Source organism: Mytilus californianus, unplaced genomic scaffold (genome assembly GCF_021869535.1).
Source record: "Mytilus californianus isolate M0D057914Y unplaced genomic scaffold, xbMytCali1.0.p SCAF_6, whole genome shotgun sequence".
In the NCBI taxonomy this organism is placed as follows: domain Eukaryota; kingdom Metazoa; phylum Mollusca; class Bivalvia; order Mytilida; family Mytilidae; genus Mytilus; species Mytilus californianus.
Genome location: NW_026262712.1, coordinates 100,432,785 through 100,451,951, shown reverse-complemented (window position 1 = coordinate 100,451,951; position 19,167 = coordinate 100,432,785). Strand labels below are relative to the sequence as shown.

The window sequence follows — 19,167 nt, the reverse complement described above, 5'->3', positions numbered from 1 at the left end:
CAGCACAACACAAGAAAGAAAAAAAATATTAAAAGTAGTTGAAAGACTTGGTTTATCAGATCAATACAGAGCAAAACAAACAACAGCATGTAACATAAACACTTAAGACATGTAGAACAGATTGGAGAGTAATCGCATTTACTATAAACTAGCTCCACCAATAACAACTAATAAAAATCATGTATTTAAGACAAAATGCTGGTTGAAAGGGTTTTTTTTCGTCACGAGGTATCACCAGCAAAGCAGTCAACACTCCTGTGCTGACATTAAATATCATTTATACAGTCATGGCCTGTAAATTTACATGTTTACCCTGTCACAACTTAACGGAATACTTGGTGTTAATATGCATTGCTCTTTAAATTAGTTATTTTTTAGCATTCTAACTGTTAAGATGCGGGCTACACCGACAGGTCAAAAACATATTTCAATTTCTTTTCAGAAATCAACCAAATAAGGATTTTGAGAGGGACTTATGCACTTTAGACTTATATTTGGCCTGAAACTTTTCGATTGTCTCTGTTTGATCTGTTAACACCTTTATAGACACTGGGTGATTAAGAGCTTGACATATTTTATAGACACATGTCTTTTTTTGAAGACTGTATGGTGCACTTTAGTTTAGTTCTGTAGTGGGATTACTGTATCATTGGCGTATATCCCCACATCTCCTTTCATACTGACTTCATACAGGATCTTCTTAGGAAGAAAGAAAAGAAGTTAACTTTAACTTCACTTTCCGCTATATAGATGATGTTTTCTCACTAATTAATTCAAAATTAGATTACGTCCCTTGGTATGCTAAGGCTGTCCACGAGCGAGCTCCGTAAAAATTGTAATTATATTTAAAAGGAAACAACAGTGTCGCAAACAATTGAACAGTTGTGTAAAGAACTTAATCAAGAGCAGATCCAGCAGTAAATTCAAAGTTTAGTTTGTATGAAATCTCCAGAAATTGAATGTCAAGATGAAAATCACAGTGGGAGATATTATGCAAACAATTGTGCAAATCGTGATACAAGCATGAAATTTGGTATAAAGGTTAACTAAATGTTAATTTAAAAAAAACAACAGCTGCTGGCCATAATTTTTTTTAATATTTTAAGATGGCCACCGCTCATTTTGCAAATGGCGTCAGCTCAAATTGGCTACATTTCGTGAATCCTTTGAAAGCTGTGTTGTAAGTATAATCCAATGTAAATTTTGATAACAAAGTAACTTACAGTTCCTAAAGTACGATGAGTCAATACATTTATGGTTCCAAAATTGTGGCCAAAACGGCGAAGATGTCATGTTTTAACATTTCCATCAACTTAACAAGAGATATCTCTTACTTTTTCAGTTCAAATGCATAATTTGGTTAGAAAGACAGGTTGCTTTATCTAATACTTATCTAACTGACAGTTGCATGTACATAAGCCCGTACAAGGAAGGCCAGAACGGTAGCATTTACAGTTACCCACACAGCTGGATTTCCTTCATCCCCATTTCAAAAGTTCCTGACACGAGGATGCGACGGCAAGCAATGAAGTCCAACTGTCATTGTCTTTTCTTTCATCCAACCCCAGTGTTCAGGACTTGGTACCTGTTGAATGCATATATCCGTTTGAGCCCAAACATATCCCGCCTTGATATGCTGCTCTTTTTGTGTGTTCCAGAAGAGCACCTCTGGTAGGTGGAATGGCATCACAAGGCCGTTACTTTCTGGCAAAACAATTCGAATCGTGCCTCGTTAAAAAAAATGTCGTTGTTATTCTGTCATACATTATGCAAACAAATGCTTCTATGATGTCCATGTCTGTGTCTTCAATAGAGTTTGGTCTCATGCTCAAGCGGGTAAAAACGTCCGTTACATCTGGAAAAACTTCCCATGTCTGCCAAGCTTACTTCTTCCTTTCCCACGAAATGCCGATACAGTGTCACATCCACTGAATGCATGGAAGAAAGGAAGATCAGATACACGAGGACCTAACGAATTTGATATGTCATGTAAAGGAAGCCATCGAAAGTCTTTATTCCTTCCAAAACCTATCCACAATTTGTCCACACCTAGTCTTTCGAAAGCTGAAATTCCTAAAACTGCTACATCCGTGTCAGTACTACTTAAGATTACTTCTTTACAAAAATTAACAACAGCATGCTCAACATGGACAACATTCGTGAATCTGCTTCTTCGTGATTACAAGGGAACAGCTGGGAAGTATCCGTATTGAAATTGCAAAGAACATTTTCACCTTAAGTAGCATAAACATGTTTATCTTTAAAGAAGCAATTCTGTCGGCGAGAAACTTGACCAATTCCGTTTTGTTGTCATCTTCACAGAGAAAACTACTCCAAACCCTTGGCGTTCTACCAGAACCAACAACTTTCCGTCTAGCACCAGCACCTCGCTTTCTTCTAGTCCCAGCCTTCAAACTATTCTTTATGTAAACGTCTAATATAATGTCTACTCTTGAATATTTATAGGTGCAAGATTTTATGTAAGGCAGTATGACATCATTTGCATAAATCACCAAATGTTTTTGCCCCACGTCGTGGCCTGGAATTAACCATTGCTACCCTAACAATGATAAAGGCGTCAGAATGTGGATCAGTTAATTACAAATCGCGGAATGATTCAAGTATATCCATTAGCTGCGATTTCATACCACTGTTTAAAGTGCCATCCTGATATCCTGATACAAAGACGGTGGAGCAGTTTGGTTTTCGTGGCTAAAGAAATCTTCCAAGTCACACTGCCTACTTTTACATGAAATGAAAAGTATAGAAAAGATATTGCAATCGCTTTTCATGTTATTTAGTTTTGTTTTTGACGAAGACGTTTCTGGTTTCGTTTTCGGCAAAATACTAGTAATGGGAAATTGATCTTTGTTATCGGGTCATTAAAAGCAGATTCTCCTTCGTTTTGCAATTGTTTCAAAAAGTCTTCGTATTGTTTGGACCCAGTATCTTGGAGTTTACATATCTTACCTGCTTCCGAATCAACAATTTCCTTAGAGTCAAGCTTTTACAAATCAGATGACTCCTCTAAAAATGGATTTTCAAACTCATTCATCACTTTAGAAAGCCTTTGAACCTTTCCGAAGAAATCCTTTTGTGTTGTCGTAGAGTCTTCATGATGTCGTTCATTTGTTGTAGAATGACTCAAACCACTAGATTTTTCAGATAAAATTGAGAATGGAAATGGGGTCTACTGACTTCTGGTCCAGCTACATGTACCATCCATCGTCTCAATGCTGAGGGATCTTCGGTTTAAGCTATGTCATCATCATTGCCCATCACGATTGCGTTATTCTGTTCATGTGCCTGATCAATTGCCATATTAGAAAACAATTTGCTGGTCTTACGTACAGTGAAATTACCATTTGCAAATTCCATTGCCATCTGTGGGTGATGTTCGTTAAAGGGAGGTCATATCTCGAAGATGAATCGGAAACCATCGAGCATAATTTACACGAGCACAATTCAGTGTTAAAGGCTTTCAATTTCGGCCGGAACCGTTGTTTAACCTTCTAACGTCTAGTGATACATGTATAGGTAAGCTATTCATTTCGTGAAACTTGGGGATGTTTGTAGTCAACATTTTATACCCATCGGAAGTTGATTTTAACGTTTCAATTGTTTCTTCCTGACACAAACAACACTTTGACCAGTCAGTTTCCCAACTATCTGTTGAAACTGATGACAGACGAATTATTTTCACCATTGTGAAAAATTAAGACAAATCCAATATAAAAACTAACAATAACAACAATAATTGCAAAACAGAAATCAAAATTAAACCTATCTAAAAGTCACTGTAGAAATATTTGGGAAAATACTGTTAACAGGCCGAGGGATTATCCTTTTACCACCTGAAACTGCACTTTATTGTATGGGATTAGACTTGGTTCGTTGATGTTGTACCTTCACCCAGCCCGATCGTTCAACTATTGCCATTTAACTTCCGTGTGACCTGTACACCATCCGGAGGATTTATGCCAATTCCTTCTTGGCTCGGCTATACCGCGTTGGCACATCCTGTCAGGTACGACTTGATGGCTTAACTAAGGGGCAAACCAGAAAGTATTTGGGAGACTTTAAAAAAAACCTGACAATGGACCCCATGACGTGTTTATAATCGGCAGCGATTTACACCAGTACGTGTGCCCTCGAAGTGCGTGCAAATCGCTCTTTATATATAAAAATAATTTACGCATGCGCGAAATTGTTAAACGCATATGTAGAATAACCTTGAAATAAAATCAATTCATAATATCAATTAAAATCCAAAAAAATTGAGTATATAGTCAATAGTTTCAAGGTTTTTGTGTGATTTTTGTAACATTTTTGCGCATGCGCAAACCCTGAAATGTAAATCATTCATTTATAGTATTTACATCACATGTAAGGAAGGTAACCATCAAACCTTATAATTGTTTACTAAAAGAAAAACAGTTTTCTAGAAAAATAAGTATATTCGAACTGGAAACAACAGCCATTTTAGAAAAAGACTGTGGCCATCTTGAAAAAATGAATTCTTTTATGGCCAGCACTTTTTTCTTAAAAAGTATATAATAATGATGCTTTGTGCTAATGTTCATGCTTGTATCACGATTTTGCTTGCTAATATCTTCCATGTAAACAATGTGAACAAAGCAAATATGGCGTCTTATTCTAATGCGTTAACTGGACAAAATAGTCAAATAGATGATGACAATGATAAAAACAATGATAAAAACTACAGTTATAATCCTATTAGTCAAGACCGAATAAATTCACCAAACAATTCACAATCTAGCGATCGACTGAAAACCATCTTTCTTGATGAAGATGTACACGGCTCGACCAAACCTGCCCGATCTTTATGGCTTACAAATGTCGAAATCTATAAAGCCATATCTCTTAAAGTCCATGCTGGGTATATGAAAGGTATTCAAGGAATCAGAAATATGTGGAGAATATACATGGATAATGAGGAAGACAGACTGTCATTGTTGATTCAAAGGTTAAAATCTGCGTGGCAAGCAGATTCCCTTGCATCCACATAATCCCCGTAATCCTTCCAATCTCCAACCAGATACCATACGAATAAAAGTAAAAAAATGTTCCCTTGTCAGCGGACGACGAGAAATACACAGAGCTCTTACTTTAGCAGGATGCATCATCCAGGGTCTTTTTGGAGAAAGGTTGAGAGTGGATGATAAACTAACAAACTGTCAAACTGGGGACAGATTAGTCATCAGTAAAATATTAGATAAACCCATACCAAGAGATCTAACAATTGGAAAATATTATGCTAGAATATTTCATCCTGGTCAACCTGAATCTAGCCATTTCAAAAATAGCACAAATTGCACAAGTTTCAATGAAAAAATATGCCATAAATATTTGTTAAAAGGGCACATTATGCAAAATTGCCCTAATGACTGGGTGTGAAAGTCTTGTCATGAAAGTGGGCATAAAATGATGGATTGTATAAAAGATTTCTCTGAAAATGAGAATGTCCTAGAAAACGAAACGAATGATGAACACACAAATAGCAAAGTACGATCAACACAGGCACCTATACAAAATGATGTTAGTGACAATATTGTTTACATGAAAAATACCAGTAAATCAGACAAAGATGAACAAAAAATGAAAAACACAACAAAAAGGTTAAGATTGTTGATAATGATGTTCAAGACAAAACAATCAAGTCTCAACAGTCCATGGACAAATTTGTTAAACACCTTCAGGACACATCAAACCAGATCCAAAAGCAAGAACACCGCCTACACCACCAGAAAGACTTAAGGACAGAAACAGTCACAACAGAATGCAAAAGAAACAAAATACAGGGAAAACTTAAACATCTAATATAAATATGATAAATGAAAACTCTGTAAATAATTTTATCTTATTAAAAATATAAAAAATACAAAAAAATATGAAAAATAGTAACCTCAAACTGAAAGAGTTATTAATAACATATTAACAACGTTTTTCGAAATTGACATACATGTATAAACAATTTTGGAAACAATGTTTTTGTTTTGCTGTATTTGTGTATTTTATTATGTACAAGTTGTGGCAATGAGACAATACTAAGTATAGTAACACGTTATAATGTTATGATATATACAAGTAAAGAAAGTGTGATCTCTTATTGTATAGTTGAGCAAGATATAAATATATGTAATATTACAAAAATATTAAGAACATGCTGTAGTAAAACAGTAATAGATCTTTTACATTTCACCTTTTGATACATAAAACGGGAATTTGAATTAAGTTTGAAACAACTAAAATATGATCGTGATATGTACCTATTGCAGTCAATACTAGAAGACATCAATACAGATAAAACGTTGATGAACTCAATATAACTGGTTTATGTTTACATATTATATAGGTTTTTTCCTGTACTATTTATAGAAACGGAACGCCTAATTCAAACATTTAATGATCATAACAATATTAGGTTGCAGTCTTGTAATTGACTGATCCATAGGCTTACATGCAAAACAGCTAGGTGATCTTTGAAAAAAATTTAAAATAAAATGCTACATAGAAAAAATTTTTCATGTGCATATCATGTATGTAGTAATGTGAAATTGTGATTTAATCGAAAAAAAGTGGGTCATGCCACGAAAAATAAAAAGTTATGTAACCCTGAAGTCAAAACTATTTTTTTCTACTTTCTGTTTGCTGTTTTTACTAGGCCGCACCACTTCCAGTAAACATGATATCCTTTCACTTTCATGGTTTGATATCCCCAAAAAGATGCAAGATTTTTTTTTAAATCTAAATATATGTTTCAACTCAGCATAAATTTTTAATCGAAAAAATTGAGTCCAGAAAAAAATTCAGAAAAAAATGGACTATTTCACGTCATGTTTGATATGCACCGAAAACTGAAGTTGTAATACAAGACTGGTACCTATAACTGTAATGGCATGTCTTAAAAAAATAAATCATTTATTTTATTTCATTAAGCAGCCATATTTGAACATAAAATATGCCATTAAAAGAATTGTTTACTTGTATTATTAAATATAATCCCATTATTAAAGGAGTACCCTTTTCTCAAACAAGGCAAACTTTGGAAATCAGTTATGCCTATCAAATGATCTGTAAATCTCATTCTAGTTTATCTTTATGAATGTTAAATAATTATGTGGATACTGTGAGCCTCTTGTTTCAGTCAAATTGAAAAACTACCCCATAACTCTTTCATATTGAAAAATTTGTTGCAATACAACTTTTCAAAGACAAGAAAGACTATACCTTTCTCTTTTTTGACAATACATGTCTTTATACATGCCTACTATATGATGGTTTTGGGCTGTACTTCACACCCCTATGCATATACAATTTGCAATAAAATCCTAGAATAAACAAAATGAATACTCAAGTTGGTGTTTTTGGTAAGAATATTGATTACTTGTCACACCTAGGCACAAAATTCTTTGTCATCATGGATAGTATTAGAAAAATTCTACTTTTTAAACAAATTTTTAACCCAAATATGGAAATTTCAATTAACAATGCAGTGCCGCAGACAGGAAAAGAGTCATAGACTCTGGTAAAGTGAACATTTTGTGAAAATCTTTTCACCAAAAGTTCATTTTATATATATTTTTCTACCTAAATGTCAACAATTGAGCAAAAAAAATAATAACCCTAAAGAAAAAAATTACTTTTGTATATAGCTGTCTATTCAACTTTACACTGATTTCCAATGAAACTGCTCAACTAGAATTTTAATCACAAGAAGAAGTTTCCATGAAGGAAAAAATCTTTCTATGGTCTTTTTAATTGAAAATCATATGTGTAATACTAACAGAATCTCAATTTACCTTAAACTGTTGTGCTTTATATCTTTTTTTATACTTTTGTATGGTGTCTTGTTTAAAAAAAATCATAATTATTACATAATTTCAGTATTTTCAGTGTAACTTGATACCCCATGATTTTTATTTCTGAAAAAGTACTTTAATCATAATGTTTTGTCATTCTGGGCACACAAAAGTCCACATAAGATACTTCCTTGCAGTGAACATAGGGAAAAAAACCCATTGCAGGTTGCAGTCTTGTAATTGACTGCTCCATAGGCTTACATGCAAAACAGCTGATCTTTGAAAAAAATTTAAAATAAAATCCTACATAGAAATTTCGTTCATGTGCATATCATGTATGTAGTAATGTGAAATTGTGATTTAATCGAAAAAAAGTGGGTCATGCCACGAAGCATAAAAAGGTATGTAACCCTGAAGTCAAAACTGTTTTTTTCTTCTTTCTGTTTGCTGTTTTTACTAGGCCGCACCACTTCCAGTAAACATGATATCCTTCCACTTTCATGGTTTGATATCCCCAAAAAGATGCAAGATTTTTTTTAAAATCTAAATATATGTTTCAACTCAGCATAAACTTTTAATCAAACAGAAAAAATTGAGTCCAGAAAAAAATTCAGAAACAAATGGACTATTTCACGCCATGTTTTGACATGCACCGGAAACTGAAGTTGTAATACAAGACTGGTACCTAACCAAACCTATATTTTATTTCAAAAAGTGAAATCGTATGCACACACAAATTATGTATCGTTCTTGATGATATTCTTTCTAATAATACTTTTCTGTGTTTCATATTTATAATAAAAGTGATATATTACTAACCTGTAAAACATCCATTCAACAAAGGTAATTTCCATGATTTCCGTGCAAATTTATATACACATATTTATATCAGTTTCACAAATTCAATGTGTATAAATGAATGTTACATATTTAATCCAACAATGTATGTTACAAGAGAGTATTATAAATATCTCGGTTGTAGAAACATAGAATAGAGTTACACAAAAGATTTTCAGAATAATAATCCATGTATCTGTGAATGTACAAAAAAAATGAGTATGCAATCCCGCATTATGATGTTTATAATTATTACCATTATTTTACAAGATGTGTGTATACCAAATTGATATACGTGTGTAGAGAGAACTGCATGTTTTATTTCAATGTTATTGATAGAATTGTAAACTTGGTAATATGTTATTTGATAACACAGTAAAATTGTGTAATCTTAATGTAAATGGCATGCACTCAAGAGAAAAGCGCAATAAGGTTTTGACATGATTAAAATCTCAAAATATATCAATAGCCTTATTACAAGAAACTCATATAGAGATTTAGACATTAAAAATGAAATCCAAAATCAAACTAACTTTTATGTTTTATGCAGGAATGGTACATCCACAAGCAGGGGGGGGGGGGTCTCGATATTTATTAACAATTTATTGAAATATGAGGTTATAAATCATTTTACAGATAAAGATGGAAGAATTGTGTTATTAAATTTGCAAATTAATGACATAATTTTTTCAATTGTTTGTTTATATGGACCAAACAGCAAAACTGCAAGAAATTCATTTTTTTAAAAAGTGGAACACTTTATAAAAGAAAATGGAATAGGAATTCCAATAGTTGGGGGAGATTGCAATGAAACATTAAAAATATTGACAGAACTAGTGCAAATAACAATCACCAAAACAAACAACCAGTATCAAGCTTGAAAGCATTATTAAAAGAAAAAATCTTATTGATATTTGGCGAATTATGAATGAAATTGTACAACAGTTTACTTGGAGGAGAAAAGATAAATGACAGGCGAGTAGTATAGATCTAATATTGATTGGTAGTAATTTTAGACCTCAGATAGATATATGCAAAATTAAACAAGCAACGATTCAGTATACTGATCATCTGAGTGTTTGTTTAATATTTAAAACGGGGGCGTCGGAAAAGGAGCATGGTTTTAGGAAACTAGATAATTCTTATTTAGAAAATAAAGAATATCAAAGTTTAATAATTAATAATTTGATTACTAACTTTTTAAATTAATACCAAAATAGAGAAACAGACTGTCGGATTTTTTTGGGATATATTAAAACTTGAAATCAAAGACGCTACTTTAAAATATTGTAAATCAAAAGCTAAAACCAAAAGAGAAGTCACACGCACCTTAGAAAAAGAATTACAAGAAAAGATGTTTGAAAGAGACCACTTAAACATGTGTAACTCTAGTTTGAATGATCGTATTAAAAATTTAGAATCAGAACTGAATAAGATTTATAATGAGAAAGCCATTGGGACACACATCAGAGCCAGAGAAAAATGGACTTGAAAAGCAAAGACAAATTCAAAAATCGATAAATAAATTATGAGATGAAAAAAAACAATGTTTTAAAAGATCAAAGCAAGATATTACTTGTAATTAAAAACTATTATGAAAAATTATTTTCATCACAAAATCCGAATGATGCATTATCTCAAGAATACATTAATAATACAAAATTAGAAAAAAAAATAAATGATAAAGAAAAGCTGATGTGTGATGGTTCAGTTACGCGTGAAGAATGTTCTGAGGCAATACAAAACATGAAATTGAATAAGTCTCCTGGGCTTGACGGTCTAACCGTAGAATTTAATAAAAAAATGTTTTGGGAGAGGCTTAAATATATACTTGTTAACGTATATAATAAGGGTCATGAAGAACGTTTATTGACCTACTCGCAATGGTCTAGTGTTTTGTCGTTAATATTCAAAAAGGGGGACCCATTAAAATTAGAAAATTACAGACCAATTTCATTATCAAACGTAGATCTAAAAATTCTGTCCCGTGTACTAGCTCGACGACTGAAAAAAGTTCTACCAAAACTCATAAACATAGATCAATCTGGATACATAAAAAATAGATTTATAGGATTCAATTTAAGGCAAATTCAAGATATTATAGATTATGCAGACATATATAATATAAAAGGGGCTATTGTTTTTGTCGATTTTCAAAAAGCCTTCGACACTCTTGAATGGAAATTATGTTATATACTTTATATCACTTTGGATTCAATGAATCATCATAAATTGGGTTAAAACTTTGTATAATGATATTCAAATATGTATCATTGATAATGGGTGGATTTCAGAAATGTTTAAAAATTCAATAGGGATTAGGCAAGGGTGTCCTTTATCTGCTCTACTTTTTGTCATATCCGTTGAAATATTGGCACTGAGACTTTGAAATAACAAAGATTTAAAAGGATTTCAGATAGGAAAGCACATTGTATTAAAATAAGCCAACTAGTTGATGATACAACTTTATTTTTTAATGATAAAAATGATATCAAACTAGCATTAAATGAAATTAAAATCTTTGGATCTTATTCGGGATTAACTATAAATAAAAATAAAAAAGAAGGTTATGGATAGGAAAACTCGAAAAAAGTAAAGACAAGACAGCAAATATTAATTGGACAGATAAACCTGTAAAAGCTTTAGGAATTTATATTGGATATGATAAAGAAGAATGTGAGAAATTAAATTTTGAAAATAAAATAGAGAAAATGGACAAGTTGTAATTTCCTTAAAAAGAGCGAAATCTCACTATGTTAGGAACAATTTTGATCATCAAATCTTTGATTATACCACTCTTCACCTATTTAGCTAGCTCATGTGTATTTCGAGAAAAATATAAAAAAGAAAAAGAAAGAAAATGTTTTAAATTTATCTGGAATGACAAACCAGATAAAGTTAAAAGAAATATGATGACTGGTAGTTATGAAAACGGGAGTTTGAATATGATTGATTATGAAAGTCACTTTCAATCACTTAAAGCATCATGAATAGGTAGAATCTTAAATACAGATATTGTCAAATGGCAACTTATACCTTTAAAATATTTAAAAGGCTTTGGAAAAAACAGCCTAGTAGTTTATATGAATATGGATTATAATAAAGTTGATTAATATTTACAAAATATTCCAAAATGTTATAAACATGTATTAAAAAGCTAGATGAAAGCAGGAGGAGGACAGACAGATAAACTACAAACCTTTTACGAAATTAGACAAAAAATTATTTGGGGAATAAATACATTAAATTTGATAACAAAAGTCTATGTTTCAAAAATTGCATAAACGGTAATTTGATTTATATAAATGATATTTTAGATGAAAATTGGGAAATTTCACAAAATGTAATTTTGCAAAAAATAGAAAATAAAACCAACTGGATAGCTGAGTTAAAATCCTTAAAAAACGCAATCCCAAAAGATTGGGTACAATGTCTAAGATCAGAGAGTTCCAATAGAAGTAGAGTCAATGTAAAAAGACAATGTTTGTCAATAAGTGGCAATTATACTGACATTTCTTTTTTTGTCAAATAAATTAGTAAAGAAAAAAGTTAGAAAACCGATTGGTATAAATATATGGTTGGATGTATTACCATTGCAAACAGAATTTCATTTGAAATCATTGTACAGTTTTATTGTTTTACTATTTAGAAGAAAATAAATTGAAGATGTATCGATGGAAACTTTTACAAAGTATATTACCTACAAAAAAGTAATTGTTTAGATGGAAGGTAACAAACAATGATTTATGTAACAAATGTTTTACTGAAGAAGATTATTATCATTATTTTATATCACGTTCCTTTTTAAACAAATTTTGGAGAAAAATTTATAATTAATTGCAAAAAGTAAACATAGAAAAAGATATTACATTAAAGGATCTTGTTTTTGGCTATAAAATATCAGATAAATATTACTTTGGTTTTACTATCTTATTACTATTATTGGATATTCAATATATAAATACTACTATTTATCTGATCAGAAAATGAAAAGACTTGATGTATTTTGTCTATTCATTAGAGAATTTACAAAACGAATGTGTTATACTAAAAAGTTGGAAGAAGCTAAATTCTTAGTTAATGTAAAAAAACATTTATTAGATTGATGTTTTATAATTTATTAATATAATAGAATTGTAAATTATATTTATTCTTCACAAGGAGCTTGGACTTGTTGAAGTCAATGTAACAAGCAATTGATGGAAATAAAGTGATATCTAAAAAAAAAAATCAAAATTTGGTGACATGTTGACCGCATTTATCCCATTGAACTTGATATAAAGGATACAACAGATACAGTTAAGTCTGCCTCATATCTTGACTTACATCTAGAAATTGACAATGAGGGTCGGTTGAAAACAAAACTTAACCACAAAAGAGATGATTTCTATTTCTATGTAGCAACATTCCAGCAGCGCCTGCATACGGAGTATATAATATCTACCAGTTGATACGCTATTCCAGGGCTTGTATTTCCTATCATGATTTCCTTGATAGAGGGTTTCTGCTCACAAGGAAGCTATTAAACCAAGAGTTCCAAGTGGTGAAGTTGAAATCATCCCTTTATAAATTTCACGGACGCAATCAGAGTTGGTTTACCGTTATGTTGTCATCTGTTTCACATAGTCTGGTTCAAAATAAAAACAACCCATGAATAGTTTGCTAGAGAAAATATCAAACAAGAATAATTAGCCGCTATGTCTTGCCATTTAAAGCAAACGTCTTTAATCATTTGACTAATGATGCTGCTCATGATGTCTGTAAATCCCCGACAGAGTCCACGCATCATCGACATACAGAAAAATGATTGTAGGTGAAAAAGAAGCAACGCTTTCTGTTTTTGTTATTTATTTTACCGAATGCCAGTTGAAATGGATTATATTATTGAGATTTACTCTATAATTGGAAAAGAGAGGCAACATATACCAAAGGGATATTCAAACTCATCAGTCGAAAACAAGACAGGGTAAAAACAACAAAAAACGAACAGCAGCACACAAAGTACAACAGAGAAAAATAATGACTGATCAACACAAACCCCAACTAACACCGGGTGTGATATCATGTGGTCCGGGAGGGTAAGCAGATCTTGCTCCACATGATGCAGCCGTCGTATTGCTAATGTAAGTACACACCCAGTGACAAGTCTTATTCGGACGGGATTGTGTTTACGACAATTGGAACATATTCGTCGGCATCTGTGAAACAGATATTCCGTAACTGTCGACCAATTCGATCGTGATGGCGTCCATAAAATTTTCGAAGTTTTACGGTTTGCTAATTACGCTCACCAAATTTGGTTAAAAAGTTTACTTTTCTTACTCAATTGGTAAATGGTGCAACTTCTTCTTTTACAAGCGCCTTCAAACAAACCAATAGTATTAAGGTTAACGAGTATATATTAATTTTGATCTAAACCATGACAAATTCGATAAAATTGTTTAGACACTTTACTGAACCATGTCAATCTCTTTTCCTGCGTAAATTCTTAAAAAACAACAATTTCAATGTAGATCGTTTGACTAAAAATATTTTTTCAAACATCTTATTTGCTTTTTATTTGATTATTTGAACAGAACTGAGGCAATCGTTCTGGAAAGTGACCTTACCAAACCATGACCCACTGTACCAAATGATGACAAAATCACTGAACTAAATGCTCCTCGATAAGACGACGTTACTACCCGTTGATATGCTATCTCCTTTCAATAAAGAGAAAGACAGTTTTTCTATGAATGAAGCATTTGGAATGTTTCCTTTTATAAATTCAAACTTATTACTAATTCATTGTTTACTTGATTTAATTAGTTTCCACCGGTTGATTTCCCAATATTTAAACTTGTATATAAATGCGAAACGCTAGCTTTCAAGCAGGTTCAACTCAGGCAGTCTGTCTATTTGTAATAAGAATTATGTGTCATTTGTTAGAGTGTTTGTTGCATATCATCGCACGTAATTTAAATTCCAATATCAGAATACTTTTTTCTTCTTTATTTTTTACAGTTCAAACTTTCATTGATTCAACAGTCGCGCTGACCTGCATTTTATCAGGAACACCTTTATATTGGTATATTATAGACAAGAATAGATTGCAAACATTATCAGACAACGACAAATACGATATGTCTTCAACTAATTCTTTGAAAATAAAAACTATAACAGCAGATGATTTTGCTATTTATTACTGTCAGCCACTAAATGGAATGAAAGGACCGCAAATTACAGTTTCGTTATCAGGTGAATGCGTTATTTTCATGTATACAATTTTCATAATAGGTCTAAAGTTTTAACTACTGGGTGACAATGGGCAAAATGTTTACACACACTTACATTTTGGTCTACTCAAACGAAAAGAAAAAACAAAACTATGAAATAAATACAAACACTATGTGTGATATCAGCCCAGTAGGCATTTATTAATTTTATAACATACATGTATAACTTATGTTAATGTTTTTGAACTGCATGTCCTTAGCAGCTTCCTTATCATTACATTTACAATTTACAATCTACAAAAGAAAAAAATTAATTACTATTTTTTATTATTACAAGTTATTTATTACTATGTTAATTCTTATATTATTCGATACGCACCCATTTCTATCAGTATTACAAGTATGAACACATCGAATAAAACATCAAATCTGATAAACTTTAAGTGGATGGGTCAGAGATTACCAGACCGGACTGTCCGAAAGTCAAGTGTCAAATAACACATTATCAAAAATTGAATTACCTATACAGTTCTTCCCGCTTAATTAAGATCGTATAACCAAGGTAAAAAAAAATACTTAACGAATGTGTTCATGACATTAACAAATACATATATTAATAACTTATTTTTTGTAGTATTTAATTCAATGTTGTAATAAGATATTTGATATTGTTTTTATCGGACCTAACATTGATTTAAATATTAAGAGAAAAAAATACATAACCAGCACTAGTAAACACAATTTTAACTGAACGATAATTTTTATCCTATAGCTCTTAAAAGACTGAACAATAAATTATTCAGTCATTCTAAATCTTTCTGTCAATTTTCAGACATATCCACTGCATTATATTCAGTACCTTTTAGACAATTGGCTTGTAGTTAATTCAAATATGTTTGGTCTTAGTCAAGTCTGTTCTAATTTATCTGTATAAAAAGCAAAATTCTTCGAAAACCTGGTCTATTTTAAAATGTGGCTTTATTTTGATGTATTTCATTTCCAAGAATAGCAAAAGGTACTGGACAAAGTTATGAAAACATTAGAGACGTCATAAATAGAATTTGGACTTAGAACTAGCATCCAGTAGCTCGGAGTTCCCCTTGATCGTTACTATCTTTTTTGTCTTTTGTCATTTTGTTTGTTGCTTTTATGAATAAATAAAAATCGAATCCAAACCATTTTAATTGGTTTTCACAGTGGAATTTCAATCCGTTGTTCTTATGTTGTGCTTTTACACATCCCTCCTATATTGGGTTAAGGGTTAAGGGTTTAAGACTTCCATACATGTGTAAATCTGCCATCTGTTAGTGAGCCTGTATTTAGGTGGAAGTTATTGGTTGCGTTCTGCCGTTATTGTTTTTGCATTATATATTATTTACTTAAATATTACCGTTTGTAAATATTTTTTTGTGTGTGTCTAAAATCACAGATTGGTCGACTTGGACAACGTGGGGTGATTGTAATGCTGCATGTGGCATTGGTGAGCGTCAGAGAACACGCATCTGCTCGGGTACATGTACAGGTGAAGCCATTCAAAGAGAGTCATGTACTGTACTAACCCATAGTAAGTTTCCTTGTGTGTTTCCGTTATTTCATTATTCAACCTTACATGTTAATGCGACTGTAATAAAGCCCAACACTGCAGTTGGTTGTATTTTTTTTTTTGGTTTATTGGTTTATTTTTGCTTGCATAACGTCCAAATGCAAATGTTTTGTGCACATTAAAGACAAAAATATTAACAATTTCTTCAGTAGGCAGGTTCACCCAGGGAAGGTCGACATGGTTAAAAGGGATATAAGTGTATATGTGACAACTCGGACCACTTGTAAAGACAACTCGATCCACGTGTAAAGACAACTAGGAACAGTTAAAAACTAGTCAGATCATTTAAAGACTTAGTTTATTAGTTTTAAAGACAACTCGGACCACTTAAAAATGGAGGGACTTCATATAAAACACAAGCATTTGACTCGTCTCTGAAAGTTTAACTTATATACCTAAATATAACATTCAGATATATAATGTTTTTGTTAGACCAATGCCTGCGAGATAAAACTTCTATTGTTATATTCTATGGATTAGAACAAGAACACATTGAATAACTGATAACAAGTTGGAATATTAAAGAACAGTTACTATAAAAATTCAAACACAAAATATATATGTATATATAGAGAGAGAGAATGAGAAATCAAATCCCTAAGCGCCTGTGTTTTTGATGACATGTTAATGACGCTGTTTATCTTATCTTGCTGTGGCAACTCATCGGCTTGATGCATTATAATTGGCTTGTTTGTTTATAACATATTTCTGTAACTAATAATTCTTTTATGCCTAAAGAGATCAATTAGGTTGATCAACTCATAATTTATTTAGTTTAATTTGGTCTGCCACCGGAAAATAATTGTAGATTGAACATGAGAAGAAATTTGACTTGTAACAGGCCATCTACTGATCCCTCAAACATAGAATTTTGTTCACATTCCACCGCATGTGAGATTAAATGTTAATATAAGATGATATTTTGTTGTCTCTGTTAAATTTATATACAATGTGTCTAGACTTATGGCTATTTAACACTTGACACAAATTGTCAATTTATGAGCAACTAGTAGATTTAATTTTCTACAGTCAGGATCCGCAATCTTTCACTATTCACATTTATGGATGTTGGAAAAACCGGTAGAGAGTACAAAAAGAGCAATAGAAAAAAACCAGTTCGAAAAAGAACAGACAACACCATGAACAAACGAAAATCGATGAAAAAACAAACAACAGTCCAAAACACTACACAGAACGATACAGTTTTACGGGAGTAAATGTAAGATGTCATTTCTCGCAACGTCAAACTGTGACACATCTGCAAAAGATGCATGTTTGACTGATTTTAACCATTAGCTCGAAAACGAGTACATGTACATGAACCCCTCTTTTAAAAAACGACATTTGGCTTGATTATGTATGCAGATTATTTGTATCAAATTTTATGAAAAATCACCAATGATTTTTTTTCAAATTAGATAAATATACAGCCAAAAGTGCTGTTGTTTTCCTAAAATCATTAAGATTTGATAAAAATGAATTCTTTCCAAAAAAGTTTTAAACAAATGTAGAGCATACTTATGTAAAGAAGATATTGCAAATGATTTTACCAAAATCTGCTTGCGTTTTCTAGGAACACAAAAGTTAGGTATGTCTGTATAAAGTATAGAAATGTCCGAGAAACCAAAGTTTTTAGTAAAGGTTAATTCTGACCGCATTTATCTCTAATAAGTAGCACATGAAGATATGTTTTATAACATATTTGAATTGACTAGGTAAAAATATCCTTTAAGCAATTTTCCGTCAAAAATCCATCATGGGTTCAAAATTGTATCGTGTGCCCTTAAGTTGGAGCCACACGATTGTAGCTAATGAACTATAACCATATAACATCTACGAATATACAATAACGGCCAAAGAAGAAGTGCAAACCATAGTATATCGTATCAACTTTGAGAGACCTCTTGGAATTTTGCTTCATAGAAATGAAGGTCCACAATAGGAAAACTCAAATTATATTTTACGATGTGAAGTTTAGCTCACAGCCGACCCTGATTTTGAATTCCTATATGAAATTCCAGAAATTAAGCAAGGAAAAACTACGTGCGCTTTCTCTTAAGCCTTATAGTAATGTGTTATGTAATGGTTTGTTGGTTTGTATAGTTTTATTTATTTTCTTCTTTAATAGTGTTCAGAAACTATTTTTTAAACTTTATAGAATTTGGTTTCTGATTTCTGCAATATCAACAAAGCAGACTACAAATATTATGATAGAATGTCTTTTTCGTCTGCTCCTTTTCCAATATTAAAATAACAATGATATTTGTTCCCAATTCTGCCACTGTTGTTTGCTAAATTTTCATTTCAATAGAGATAATTTGAATCATTCTAAAGTATCAAGTCACTCAAATAGTAAGACAATGCTTATTTTATTCCGGTATCAATTTCATTGGAACAAACAACTTTATATATGTTAACCATTTTTTCTTACTAATCAATAATATTTGCATAAAAATGTGTTTGTCTCGCCTTGCGTTTGATAAAAATCATTAAGCATGATGACTAGGTATACAATCAGTTCACTTCTTTTCTGAATGTATTGACAATTACTTATAATTTCAAATTTACAGCAAGTTTCTTTTACTGTACATACATTACAATGTACTGTAGGTATTTTATGCGTTTAGTCCGTATATTGTATGTAATATTATCCCTATTTGGACCGCTCCGGCCATAACCAATGGTTCGT

At 31.7% G+C, this 19,167-nt stretch overlaps 1 protein-coding gene across 1 annotated transcript in view; it reads left to right on the top strand.

The window, feature by feature from the left end:
• Positions 1-19,167, top strand: part of LOC127706689 (hemicentin-1-like) — a 78,693-nt gene that overhangs the window by 36,374 nt on the left and 23,152 nt on the right. Inside the window, exons 3-4 of the mRNA XM_052211348.1 lie at positions 14,664-14,897; positions 16,305-16,439. Coding sequence (XP_052067308.1) covers positions 14,664-14,897; positions 16,305-16,439 — 369 coding nt within the window. The remainder of the gene's footprint in view (positions 1-14,663; positions 14,898-16,304; positions 16,440-19,167) is intronic.